The sequence below is a fragment of the Polyergus mexicanus genome, unplaced genomic scaffold (assembly GCF_030449975.1).
Source record: "Polyergus mexicanus isolate NDT 795.1 unplaced genomic scaffold, iyPolMexi1.0 SCAF_2, whole genome shotgun sequence".
NCBI classification, from domain to species: domain Eukaryota; kingdom Metazoa; phylum Arthropoda; class Insecta; order Hymenoptera; family Formicidae; genus Polyergus; species Polyergus mexicanus.
This window is the reverse complement of record NW_027223322.1, coordinates 4,562,686-4,577,492: the sequence shown is the minus strand read 5'-3', so window position 1 is coordinate 4,577,492 and position 14,807 is coordinate 4,562,686. Positions and strand designations below refer to the sequence as shown.

The following is a 14,807-nucleotide window of genomic DNA, read 5'->3' as shown; positions in this document are numbered from 1 at the left end:
AAGAATTTACTGCTTTAGTCAAACCGTTGTTGTTTTGATGATGAGATGATAATCAATTTATTATTATAGCAAATAAACAAAGAAAGCGAGAAAATAAAAAAGTAATGTTTTTATATTATTTAGAATTTAGATATTTCGTGAAAGATTTATGGCATGAAAATTATATACGAACAAAAAAGTTATTTGAATTTTGATCCAACTACAAGATCTTTGCTACTTTTTCTCCCGGTCATTTTTCACGATTATTTATATAGATAGTACGATTTTATTGCATGCAGATGTATATCCTGTTTTCGAATTTACCTGATTTATAAAAAGATTCGTAAGTTGATTTTTGAACTGCTATTGCTGCATCGTACGCGTAGATATGATTGTGAATTTGTGTATGATATATTTTTAAATAACGTATTATTTGTAGAACAAATAATAAATTTTGCAGTACTCTACGCTATCCCTGTTGGTTCAAAACTTATATCTGCTAGGTATTATCTTTCCTGTTTTCACAATATAAAATTTTTTATCTCTAAAATAGAAAGTTTTAGAAAAGATATTTTAAAAAGACATGTTTCTCTTTTGATAAAAGAACCGAACTTTTGTCATTATCTTTCTTCTAGAAGGATATATAGGTATTTGTAGAGGATAGAGCATTGGCATTTTCATAAATCAATGCTTTATCTCACAAACGGGTAATACTCATATCTAAAGCTTACCGTCCTTTTTCTCAAAATACCAAATATGTCAAGATTGAATGCTCGTTTAATTTTTACATTCTACTTTTACTTTTATTTCTATTTTTCACTTTAACCGGTTCACAAAAAAGACACGGAGAAAATAGTCATAATATCTAATTGTTGCAATTTTGATATTTTATGTTTATACGAAATATATGTATGAATCTATAAAGTTTTTCTGTTCCGTTATTTGCAATATTATAAATACTACATTATCTTGTGTACGCCATTTAACTATATCTTTATTTAGATTTTTCTACAAAAAAAAAAAAAAAAAAAAAAAAAAAAAAAATCGATTTTTATTTTATTATTCGATGTTTTTAAGTTTAAATAATGTGTAAATTTAATAATGTAAAGCAAAAGAAATTGAAAATGAACAATATTTCCACGCAATAAATTTTAAAAGTTATCGCGTACCAATTGATATAAACACACGTATAATATACGAGCGTCTCAACCAATGACACGATCGGTATATGATTCACTATGTTATTCCACAGAATTTATGTGTTTTCAGTCGACACCACACACATGTTTACTATGTTAATGTGCTTATATAAATTTACATGTTCGTAATGAAAAATATTGCAATTAGTCTTCCTGGATGAATTTTTAAAAAAACAATCCGTTCTTACAATTTTTTAAGCGACAAAAAATTTATCAAAACACAAAAAGTATTGTAATATTTTGGTCTATAATGGTTTAACGCTAAGTTTAAGTTAATGATTCATTACTAATCGTTTGACGAACGTATGATGAAATAAATAAGAAAAAATTTCTAGTAATTAAAATATAAATCTTAAAAGTAAGAAGACGAAAATTCAAAAACTTACAATAGGTCGAAACGATTAAAAACTTTGTAACCATGTCTATTAGATTATTACTATGTAAAGTAACGTAGATGCGAAAGTATACGTCCTTTAAAGTCAAACGAACAACAGTATCTTCAATGCAATACGTGGATTCACACACAGAAAGGTAGAGGAAGAGAGGGGGAAGGGAAGATCTGATGGAAAGAGAAGGGAGGGCAGGATCACAATGACCACAAGAGAGTAAGCGATGTGGAGTGAAGAATCAAGTGAAGTCGTGACTGAGGGAGGGGTAAATCATGAAATAGTGGGAGACGGAGTCGACCAGACGAACCATTATATTATCTCGCGTTAGTCAGTCAGTCAGTTCGCTTTCGCATCGGTGATCTCGTGGTAATCTTGAAATCCTTCAAATTTTGTTATTTTTTTCAAAAACTTCAAATATTCGTGCAATCTCAAATCAATTGTAAACAAGTTCGAGAGAGGGAGAGATAAAGGGACTACTTCACATGACAGATTTATTTATCGTGACGTTTAGAAAGTGATTCAAGTGCATCGAGTGACAGCTAAGTGGAGTACAGTGATACACTACTGGAAGTCGCGATTGATATAATCACGATCAGAATTGAAAATCAATCGATGGCCTCTCTTCGATAAGGGCCTCCGACTGGAAATTGTTCTTTTTCCTCACGTCGTCGAAATCGACACTGTGAGGTCGACAAACTCGCAGAGAGAATTATCTATTCATCGTGAGGTGGAACTTCAATAGGATTGACAACTACGTGACTTTCCAAGATTTTCCATTTTGTTTAACGTTGACTAGAGCGAAAGTAAATTTATGTCTCAATTCACTCGTGATTAACAGCATCTCAGTGCCTACTGCAAATGACCAAGTTATTGTTATCAGTGATCTATTCTTCTCTTTATTTAGAAATCAAAAACGCCGTTTTCCCTTTTTAAGGCTTAACAATAATTGATGCCAAACGTGGTCGCTTTCTTTTACGACCCTAACAACCAAATTCCGCCTGCATCTTTCTACTTTTACAACGATTCTTTGAAAAGGCTTCAATAAGTCATCTACTACCATCGACTTGCCAAGACAAAAATGACCGTGGTAAAGATTTATTTATAGAAACGAAGTAAATGTTAAAATGTAGTTCATAGTCGACAGTTGAGGATTACAAATTACAGTTCGTGTTTAGCAACATGCTCATTCGCGCAATTTTCAGCTTTATTCTTCTTATATCGGAAATAATGCACAGTATCTCATATTGTAAATTGAGCAACTTTATTTGTAAAACTAAATATGATTTATAAATATATCTATGTATGGATTTGGAAAGTTAATAATATTATTTCACAAATATTAATTCTAAATTTCAATCAGTTTTGGTCTGATTTTATATAGAGTTACAGAACAGTGTGTCGAATAATTCACGATTTTAATTTCTATGGTTTTGTGTTTAGAGATTTATAGTTGTAAATGTAAAGCCTATTGCACAATGCAAAGGAACAGGCAATAGGAATAGGGAATAGAAATTATCCACCAATAGGAATAGGGAATAATATCTATTTCCTGCTCCTATTGGTGGATAATTTCTATTTCCTGTTTCTATTGCCTGTACTTTTGTATTGTGCAATAGGCCAAACTGCTTTTCCATTAGTGACTGATTCGAGTTTTCTTTGAATCTAAAAGTTACAAACAAATGCGCATGCGCGCATATATATATATATATATATATATATATATATATATATATATATATATATATATATATATGCACACATTCGTGTCTAAAAATATAGTTATCTTTTGTCTAAACTTAGAAGAAGATGTCAGAGCTTAATAATTTAAGCAGATGAAGACTTGTCTAAAGATAGTAATTATATGCAGAACAAATGTATTTTTAGCAATACAACGGAATCTTTGACAATTCTAGAAATTTTTTTTTAAATAAAAATTTGATTGCTTATCATAATTTATTTTATAATCTTTGAAAAAATAAAATATTAAATATTATAGTAATTATAAGTTTTGCATGAGATTCGATCGAAATAAAGATGAAGATTGAAATTGACAGATAAGAAAAATTATTTCATCATATGATCCGCGAGTTTAAATACTTCTAAGATTTATAATTTAAATTTGCTTAGACCTTTTAAACAATTTTTAACATCAGTCGATTAATTAAAGAATATACTAGTTTCTATATTTTGTAGCTGTATGGAGACTATCCGATAATATTTATCCACGACGAAAAACTCTCGCAGTTACAAATAAATCTATTTATTTAGGATTAAGATATATATATAATAAAAAAAATAAAAAAATCTCGAAAGTTCATATAAGTAATATTATTCTTTTTCATATATAAAACCGTTATTTAATGTGTAATTTTTTTGATGACTAGAAGCTACATATAAAAAAGATGGAATACTCGTGAAAGTTACACAGAGAAAAGGAAATAATACAAAAAGTTGATAAGTGCTTTTTAAATGATGAATTATCATCATTTTCATTATTTCAACATTATAAAAAAATTAAAAAGTTATTAGAAGAGATAAAGGATATGTAATCCATCATTCGTCTATTAAATTAAAAAATTAAAACAATTTTAAAATTTATCTATAAAAAGGAAAAAAAAACAACTGAAAATACTCTGAATTTTCCAGAATTTTTTAATTAGATTAAGTTAGCGTACACATGAGCACGCATTTGCTTAGCACTAAAAGAGATCATTTAGTAGATAATATTAATTATATAATCAATTTCATGTTGCTGTAGGTTATGGAAAGAACGAGTACCCTCATTACGTGGCCATCACGACTGAAGATCGGAGCAAAATCGAAGAAAGGTATGAGAATTATCAAACACGTGATCTGATAAAATCCAGTGCAATCAATGCATCATTTATCGATTATACATATTAGAAAAGAATCCGTTAAAAATATATTTACAATAGTTTTTTATCGTATAACATTATTGTTTTATGTATTGTATATATACAAAATGCGGTCAGCAATTACTTCAAAAATATTGTAACTTTTAGACGGCAGTTTATAGTGTGGCTTTCTCTCTTCTATATTCATAATTACTCTAATTACATTAATAGCCGAAAAGTAAGATCTTCATTTACATTACTTACTTTATATGAATTTGTGTATGTAAAGAAGATGTTACTATCTCTTACAATTAATTATTAGTCTAATTGCAGTAATCATACGATCATATGTGTATGTGTGTGTATGTGTAGTAATGGAATATCATTGCCTTAATATCAGCAAATATCTTTTTCACGTTTTCTCTGATTAATAAGAACTCGAGAGCAATGTCTTTTTTAAAATGACTGATTCATTTCAATTTAATTTAACACAACAACAACATCGTCATCATCATACGACATCAATAAGTGGAAACACATGCATAAAATATGTATAATCGAACAATGATGTATTGTTTTTTATTTAATATTAAGGAACTTTTAATAGAAATTTTAAGCGTTCTATAGTTTCAAATTTAATAATCAGATTATTGTTAAAGTCATTAATAGCAAGTCATAAAAAGTTGTGAAGAATAATAATCTTCGAAGGGGCAATCTGGTTTAAAAAAACTAATGTTTCTTTTCTGAAATTCGTACGAAATTTGTCTAAAAGTATTCATGAATTCGAAGGATAATTGCATTTTCCACGTGGCAATGAAGATAAAGAGAAACTACACACACACTAGCGGAAATATCAGAAACTCGAAGGTGATACGATATTAAGATTCCCGACGTGTCACTCGTCCTTGAAAAACTAATAGGAAATGCAAAAATCATCTTTTACGCCCTTCGCCGAATTTATTACATTCGGATTCATAGTCGAACATTATTCGCGTCATTATTCGCGGATTACGTCAATCGAATGGGTGTCGTGCCTCTATGTCAGCTGAGTTGCGCACTTTGCTTTACGATCGCTATTTAAAGTTCTGTCATCGATGTTCTGTGTAATCATATATTGCCGAAACAATTTGCACCATTTGCAGAAAATCTTTAAATTAATTTTATTTAATTAAAGCCAAAATAAAAACTGGATTTTTGATAGAAATTTTTGCTTTAATTCTTTTTTTTTTTCATTTTACTAAAAAATTCAGTTTTAAAATTTTAATAGATTCATAAGAGAAAAGAAGATAGTTAAACAAAAGAGAGAGCCGTAAATATGTTTCCGTAATATTATTTTAGTCATGAATCATTTAACAACCTGTTGACTTGTAACAACTCATTAAAAATAATTGCGAAAAGGATCACCAAACTAAAAGTTTTCATATAAGGAAACGACGATTTCCGTCTTTGATTGCAAAAGGATGCGATAAATATTCGAGGATTTCAAACAGATCTCCTGCTACGATTGATTAGTCAGTTGTCCGAATCTGTTTCAGATCAATTATGAGATATTATTTGATTTATCTCTTGGCAAATAAATTACGTGAATCGATCCCACCGTTCGCTTAAATTTAAACCAACGTTCGATCGGACTTCGTGGAAATTTTTCCGTGATTCATCCTTCGTGATCTAAACAGCTGTTGCATCTCTCTCCTTCCCCTCTATCGTTCTTTCTCGTTTGCTTCTTCTTTCTTTTACGAATCCACGTGTGGCAACCTATGTAATTTAGTATAAATAAACTCGCATATCTTGTTGTTCGTCATGATTTCAGATTATCAGAACGCAAGAAATATTCCATATATATATGTAAATGTATGATGCGGATTATTAATGAGTCATTCACAAGTTTTATTATGATCATTCTAATAAATTCTCGAACGTAATTGCGGAAACGTCGATGACCGGCAGGAATCTGTGTCGTTAAACTTCGCAAACAGAATTTACAGAAATGTTACTCGGATCTATTGATTATTTGATATTTTTTTATGCATGTATTCATGCTTGCATAAATTTTATATTGTATATGAAATAAAATTGAGATTACCATCACTTCAATAACATAAAAAAAAATTTCATCCAACAATAAGTTAAAATAAATTTTCTTTTTCAGTTTTCCAAAATAAAATGTTAACAAATGATATAATTAATACGATATATAATCCAGAAATCAAAAGGTTTTTAAAGATTTGATTGTAACCATGCGTATATAAATCCAGTTTAATAAAATAATTAATTTTTAATTATAAAAAAAATTTAATATTTCTCATAAACTCTACATATTAATTTAATGTACAGTCTCGTGATTTTATCAACAAGTAGATTTTACATTTCAGGCAACGATTGGGTCAAATTGATTCACAACATACGTACTCAAGGTTAATAGATGTATTATCGAGTTATCTCGCCCGTACCGCGATAGGATATCTTCTCGCGATTCGACCCGCTCTCGAAACAGCCATCGTATATTTTCCATAGCAAGATCAACAAAACTCCAGTCGAGTCAAACTAGCTGAATAATTGTCTACGATTGAATCAAGCGTCAATCATTATCATGCAACCGCTCTAATTTTCCTCGCGTATGTGTCTCGAGTCACGTAAGCCACATTGTTTTCGGGCGATAAAACTATATCTAGAGCTTTAGGACTTATAATAAATATTATTCTAATTCGCGGAACAAACGAATATGGTTCATAATAAAATTAATAGAAAAGTGAAGCAAAAATGGAAATTACATATCTGAGTAAACTTTTAATTAGAAAAACGCAATTTAGCTACTAAATTATTTGATAAATTTTATATCTTCGTAATTTACACGTTCTGAAAATTTAAAACCAACAATAACAAAAAAGGAAAGAGATAAGAAGCTTACGTTTATTTCGAAATCGGAGAGATTATGATTATTATAAAATAAATAGCGAATTTTTTATTTGAATATGCTATGTCGCAATTGTTCTTATTGTTAGTTCATAGATATCGAGGAATGCATGTTTTTCTTGTTTACAAAGTATCTCAAAAGACTCCAAAACCAGATATCGCGTGACTCCATATTATTACTGTTTCATCACATTGATTAGTTTCATTCTCGACCGAGATTGGGTAATTTTATTTTATAAGATTATCGGTAAGGGGAAATATCGCGGGGGGAATTGCTTTATTCCGCTCAATTAAATTCATTTTAAGTTTGTAGAGTATGGATGATTCTTATGTGTGTGTGTGTGTATGTGTGTGTGTGTGGAAATCTGCACGCTAAATAGCCAATAAAACAAATTGATAATATAAAGAGACATATGCTGGAACGAATTTAGAAAAATATTTTTTCTTATAAATACGCAATTTTTTTTCTCGTCCAAAAGCATCATTATTAAATGGCTCAATAATTAATATCCATTTTTGTAAATCATACATTATTTTATCATACATTATTGTTGTTTTATATAAAACATGGTTCTTATTGAATCTCAGACACAAATAATGTATTGTTAAATAATTATTATAATTTACTTTCATTTGCTTGTTATCATAATTTCTCTTTGTATGTTTCAACATTATCATTGTTTTTTCTCCGTACAAATTTCGTATGCAGTTTTCTCTTCCGGAAATTTATCAAAATATATAGTGATACATGTTCTATTTAAGATGCACGTTGTATCATTCGAATTATCAGACGAGCCTCCTGCACCTGCCTCGCTCTTGTTATTATAACAATTCCTTATCGCTTTGTGCAAACAGGACTCATCGACCTTGTATGCACGACAGCTAAAGAGGTCAGGTCAGGCCTTAAAGTTTCGCGCCGAAGAATCCGTCGCGTCGATTCTAAAAATAATCTGAATAGTTGTGAGAGCTGATAGATGATCGCGCTTACGTGGCATTTTCGAGAGCCATCAAAGCGTTTATGATTGAAGAGAATGAATCGCGTTGCGATTTTCAAGACAGCAGTGTGGGATATATATCGTGTTGTTTTCCGCCTGATATCTCTTATATAATTATTATTCAAGTGAGAGAGAGAGAGAGAGAGAGAGAGAGAACGCAAGATTAAAAGCAAATTTTATAACGTAAAAATACTAATGAGACCATATGATATCATTATTTTGATTGCAAAGTTTCTACAATGTATTTTTGCTTCTTTACCAGAGAGATTTTCCGTAACGAATATATTTTGACCGAAACTTCACAATAAATTACCAATTTTAGAAAATTTCAACAGAAAAAACAACAATGATAATTTAATAATTAAACATTCAATCCAACTTTTATTAGAATAAATCTTAATATTAACTTAAAATTAATATTTCATCATTCATGAAAATTTTTTAATGTTTAGTGTTAGGTAACTGCATAATTACTAGGGAAAACTCGATTTCTTTCTTTCTTTTTTCTTTTTTCTTTTTTTTTTTTTTATTAATAATCAAGCATTTCTAAATATGGTTAAAATTTATTGCTTATTAATGTTTAAAAATTAATATATCTAATTTTCAATCACCATAAATAGATAAATTATTAAGTAGTATACATGAGAGATAAGAAACGAATAGCGAAACGTGTACGCACGATTATTATGCAGCGAGCATGACGCATCATCATACTCGACTTTGGAACACGTTAGTCGAAGGCCTTGCATTCAGGAAGAAGCGCGCCTGCGCTTCGCGAATACTAAAAGTGACTTCAAAAGATCTTCTGTCGTTCTCTCTAGTGACGTCTTATTATTTTCGTGGCTCTACGCATTATAACTTTTCGGAGTTTTACATTTGCATTAATGAAAAAAGATATATCTCGCCAATATAATTTCGCCAACACCAAATTTGACCAACGATATGCGTACCCATTGACATAAATTCATCAACATAAACGTTCATCGATTTTTGTATGTCAACAACAATATGTTATCGATATTTTTATTGAATCTACATTAGCGTTATATGACGTCATAACTGTACATCTAATCAGGCAAGTAATAAGTTCGTCATCTTTACGAGGGAATGATTTCGCACGTCCTGAGAAAAAATTTTTCAACTCGTTACAAACTAAACATTTCCGATGGTACACACAAGTCGATAAATATATATGTATATATATATATATATATATATATATATATATATATATATATATATATATATATATCGATGATAACATATTGTCGGTTAAACTCGCTATCGATGAAACAATATTGGTGAAAACATCGTCGATGAAATCTTTACCGATGATTTGAATTTTTCAAAAGATTAAAATTATTCGAGAGATATCCTTCTCTTTTCTCTTATATAATTAATCTGAAAAACATAGATAAAAAAAAATACGTGAGAATATAAAAATACCTTTTTAAGAATTTGCCTTACATTTTAAGAGAGTCGGGAATACATTTATTACGTGAAAGAGTTATTATTTTTTATTTATCATCTATTTTTACAGTGACGGAATAGAATTTAACGTGTAATTAACGAGGATAATTATAATTGATTATTTGGTGTAATAAAGGCGTGATATGTCATCACTCTTATACAATACTTCCACGCGACCATCATTGCGATTCAACCTTCTGTCTTTTTTTCGCAGATCCGCATATAAAAGTCGCAGGTCGAGTAGATGACGTACGAGCAGCAAAGGAAAAAATAATGGAACTTTTGGACACACGGGTAAGTCATATCCCTCGATATATATACATATTATATATATATATATATATATATATATATATATATCGATAAAATATTTAATATGAATATATTATAATAGATTTATTATCTATGCATAATGTTATTGATATGCATATCAGTAATCAAAACGCGTAACGTGACTGAATGATAGTGTTGACAATTTTATTTTATGCGTAATAGAAATCCTTTGAAAAAATATGTCAGTGTACAAAGGAAATTTCTCGAATATTGAAACTGCAAATATCAAACGATTTTGAAATCTTTCCTTATCATTTCCAGCGTAACAATTGCTTCAACTGGTGTAATCTTTTGTCTCGCGATACGGGAATACGACGTTTCGTACGCAATTACACGTCATAAGAGACGGGACATATGTTTCTTTCTTTTCAATTTTTTTTTTTTACTTCGATTGTATTCAATTGTATTATATCCACAAAAGTGGCAAAAATGAATACATTCAATTCGATTTTATGATACGTTTTCGAGAGAGTTAAAGTACGATTTTAAATTGCGGAAAATTTGGAAAATTGAAAAGATAGATAAGATAATTTTTACACAACTATATGTCGAATATTCGGAATGATCCTAATGTAGTTTAATCAGAATGTTACTCATAAAGCAGAAAATATTTAAGATAGCGAATCAGAAAAATTATCTAATAAGCGTTGTGTAACTTATACAAGTCTTACGAATATAAGGATATATATTTATATCTGTCAAAAAAGATGCCGATGAAAGATGGCAAAAACAGACAAGTTTTTTATAGATCTTCGCGTTTAATGCGTGTAAATAAGAATAATAATAATAATTAATTAATCTTTAAATCTTTATTCATCTGATCGCGAGTGAAATCAGTAGCTGTCGATGTTTAACTCGACAGGTTTTCGGCGCGTCGGGTCGTTAGACTTTCAAACCAGCTTCTTCGGTTTGTGATCGCCTTTTTTACTTTTTTCTGCATATTTTTTTATGCACGTTTCTGCTTAATTATCAGACGCGTGTCGCAAGTAAGAAAAATAGGGAGTGATGGGCGGTAGAGCGAAAAGGAAGGAACTCTCGTCCTTCCCGTCTACCTTCCTGCATGATCATGCAGGAAGAATGTTTTCTATTTATGCGTCGTTCGCGGTCACGAATTTTCAGGCGAGAAAGCGAATCGTTGAATGTTTAGGCGTGCGTCAGAGAGAAAGAGAGCGAGAGAGGCTAAAGATTATTGCAAAACAACAGGAGAGCGTAAGTATCTTGATTAGATATTTAACGCGCTCACTTTTTTAAGAACTCGAGAAAATGAGAATCTTGAAATGAAAAAGATTACATTCGAATTTAAATTGTAGGGTAGACAATTTATGATTTACATTAATATTAGATTTAGAAGGCAATTTTAAGCAAAATTAAATTTCGCAATTTTTAAATTTATTTTCTAAAGTTCTGCGAAAAGAGCGACTTGGATTACTGCTTGTCGTCTGTACCATATACACACGTATTCCCTTCAGTTTAAAGAACTACGAAGCGATGCGACGAGACGTCGTTCTGTTACCGTTAAATCGCTGGACTTGTCGTTTTTTTGCCGGCCATACCGATCAATTCCTGTTACTTTGCATTCCTGTTAACGTGCATTCCGACATGCGCGCGCGTTCCAGAGACGCGAATATACAGAGACCGAAACAGCGCGAAGAAAGATGTGGTTGGCAGGAACACATATAACCTTCTGCTGAGAAACAAAAATAAAATTCCACGGTCGGTTTTCGGGCACGAGAATCATCCTCTTTCTCCGTGATTCGCTTGATCCGCTTTTCTCTTGCATCGCACACGCGGTTCTATGTATTTTAAAATAGACGCCAAGCTTTGCGCGTGTCAAGCATGCAAAAACAGTGAGATAGTGACATTATATACATAGCGCTAATTACGGATCGCGAATGGCGCGTAAATAGCACGCTGTTATTTATAGAGCCCGAACACGTGCGTGCACATCCAATGTCTTTTTGAGCTGATGTAGGATGCCGACGTCCTGAGTTCGGCAATCGCATCGTCTGATTACATTTTCGAAATTATGCTGAATATACGAAATGTCATATGTAAAATGACAGAGCATAGACAAGAACGTTATATGGTCTTATTAAATTTTAACCAAAGCAGATCAAATATCTAATTAATTAATATATCCCGTTGTTTGTGCAAAAATGTTTTTACAACATTTATAACTTATCTTTGAATTTAAGAGACTTGTGTAAATTATATTTAAATTTTGACAAAATTTCGTCAAATGAAAAAGCTGTAAATTTTCATCGGATTTGTTAACGTCATCTTATTATTTTTTCGTAAAGAGAGTGTTGATTGGTTATTGATATCCAATCGTAAAAAAAAAAAAAAAAAAAAAATTCTTGTGTATTATAATTTTATCATCGCAAATATCGGATATTTTGAGATATTCTGGTCATTTCTGGTCTTTCGCAGAAGAAGCATTATAGAGTCAGGAAGAAGTTTCGGAAATTGCACGACAGCGGATCGCGCGATGTAATCGCGTGACTTTATGTAATGCTCGGCCACGTGATATTTAAAATCGCACGTACTCGGGTCTTTTCGCGGCATATCTCCGGCACATGATATGCTTCGAGGGGCTCACGCATGCAGAGTCAACGATCTCGAAATTGGCGAAGATACGAAACATAATGCGCATATAAATGGTCGGATAAATAAGTACAACGTAGAAGGATGCTACCGAAGAACACGTACTTTCTATCGATAACAATTTATTTTGCGGAAAAATAGTAACGTTCTCTTTTCTCCGCAAAGATTTCGTCGACCAGTTATTATTAATAGAATTCATTTCACTTCAACTCTTCATCACACGCAAAAACATATTAACCACCGATATAAATTTATCATCGAAAATTTTATCTACTATATCGCTTTCATTGACAATTTGATCAGAAATTATTGTCATTGAGGTGATACGATCTTTTAATTTTCAATATTTATTAATAATAATAAATTCTAAATCACGGTTCTTGCAGCGCCGGTAATTTTTATTTTTCGTCAAAGCAAGAGCAGGACCCCAAGAATATTTAATGATCAATCGAACTAGCGGAATCAAACAGACTACAGTTGATGATAGAGATATAGAATTAATAATATAAAAATATGTTGCATGTCAATTTGAAAACAGACGGTCAATCTTACAAATTTGCTTTCAGCAAAGTAACAGAGTGACCATGAAACTGGATGTTAGTTACACCGATCATTCGCACATCATCGGCAAGGGTGGTCTGACAATTAAGCGAGTGATGGAGGAAACCGGCTGCCACATCCATTTCCCAGACAGTAACCGCAGCAATCACCAGGACAAGAGCAATCAAGTCTCTATCGCTGGTGAAATGGAGAGTGTCGAACGCGCCCGTGCACGTGTTAGGGTGAGTTTCTTTATTTATGACGTATATATGTCTAGGATGTGTTACAGAAAGTATACACTTTGTATGAATATCGATTGCAATTTTGATAAATATAGAAGAGTTACTTTTTTGAAAATCCGCAAAATTTATATTCTCCTATATGCGATTGAAAATTGAATGTTTTGATGTATTAAAATCGGAGAGAATCTTATTTCTCAGTTAATTATACGTTACGTTAATTGAGAACTTTTATTTCAGGCGTGTGTTTGTGTGTGTTAAATACCAAGACATTTAATGTTACGTTGAGTATTATATTGTGTGTTATGTAATAAAAAATAAATCTCATGGATAAAAAATAGAGGATTTTTGGAAAAAAGTCTTCTATAAAGGTGGGTTAGGAATGACTAACAAACGAACAGCGTTAACGAACGAACGAGTCAATATTCTGTAAAATCCACTTTAAACTATCTGCAATCGCAACAAAATTCAAAATAGAATTTTATTTATAATTTTATGTGCCGTATATCTAATATATATATGCATTCCGATACGTAATTTGTACATTTCGTTGTATGTATGTATTTCGTTTTACATGTTTTGTTCTATTACAGGACGTCTAAAATTATAAGTAGAATTCCATCTCGAATTTCGCTGCGAATTATAAATCATCTTAATGAATAACACGCTCTTGTTTGCCAAATGTGAACATAGATGTGAATTTTAACAACGAAGATTTACATTCGCTGCTTGTTCGTTCTTTTAACGTACACCCACCTTAAGAAAGATCGTTCGTAATATTGTAAACATCCATTCGTATATTCCCGTTTTCGTATTTTAGAATCTGACACCTCTGATCTTTTCATTCGAATTGCCTATAATGGACGCGTCGCAAAGTATGCCGGACTGCACTTCACCCTACGTCATAAAGATACAGGAGAAGTACAATGTGCAAGTGATGTTTCGTACCAGACCGAAGTTACACGCCACCCTAGTGGTCGTCAAGGGATGCGAATGGGAGGTTTCCCAAGTCAAGGAGGCAACGAATCTGCTAATCCGTTATATGTGCAAAAATCTGGCTGTAAGTAGCAAGAATAATTGAAAGATTCCGATTCGTTATCTCTTAAGAACTTGAAAGAATCAAATCTTAAAATTGAAAAAATTAAATTCTTGGGATTTTTTCGATTTTCTACAAAAGCATGAAAGCGCCTTGTATAATCATTGTTTTATATTTAGCTCTCTTTAAATATTTTCTAATCTATTTACGTCGATTTATCTTCATTAATTTTTATTCTTCTTTTCTTTTGCGATA

The 14,807-nt window shown here is 31.2% G+C and overlaps 2 protein-coding genes across 7 annotated transcripts in view; one reads left to right on the top strand and one right to left on the bottom strand.

Moving 5' to 3' along the window:
* Nucleotides 1-14,807, bottom strand: part of Pex2 (peroxin 2) — a 36,737-nt gene that overhangs the window by 10,041 nt on the left and 11,889 nt on the right. Inside the window, exon 3 of one of the 3 annotated variants that reach the window (XM_070315546.1) lies at nucleotides 6,160-6,177. The exons of the other annotated variants lie outside the window; for them this stretch is intronic. The gene's annotated coding sequence lies outside the window, so the exon portion shown is untranslated. Of the gene's footprint in view, nucleotides 1-6,159; nucleotides 6,178-14,807 lie in introns of those variants that run through there. 3 annotated transcript variants of the gene reach the window in all.
* The window catches only part of Bicc (protein bicaudal C), a 32,048-nt gene that overhangs the window by 10,963 nt on the left and 6,278 nt on the right, over nucleotides 1-14,807 (top strand). For 2 of the 4 annotated variants that reach the window (XM_070315523.1, XM_070315524.1), the window contains exons 4-7: nucleotides 4,326-4,395; nucleotides 10,015-10,094; nucleotides 13,304-13,519; nucleotides 14,337-14,576. In XM_070315523.1, coding sequence (XP_070171624.1) covers nucleotides 4,326-4,395; nucleotides 10,015-10,094; nucleotides 13,304-13,519; nucleotides 14,337-14,576 — 606 coding nt within the window. Of the gene's footprint in view, nucleotides 1-1,857; nucleotides 2,655-4,325; nucleotides 4,396-10,014; nucleotides 10,095-13,303; nucleotides 13,520-14,336; nucleotides 14,577-14,807 lie in introns of those variants that run through there. The other 2 variants (XM_070315526.1, XM_070315525.1) reach the window with 2 other exon arrangements.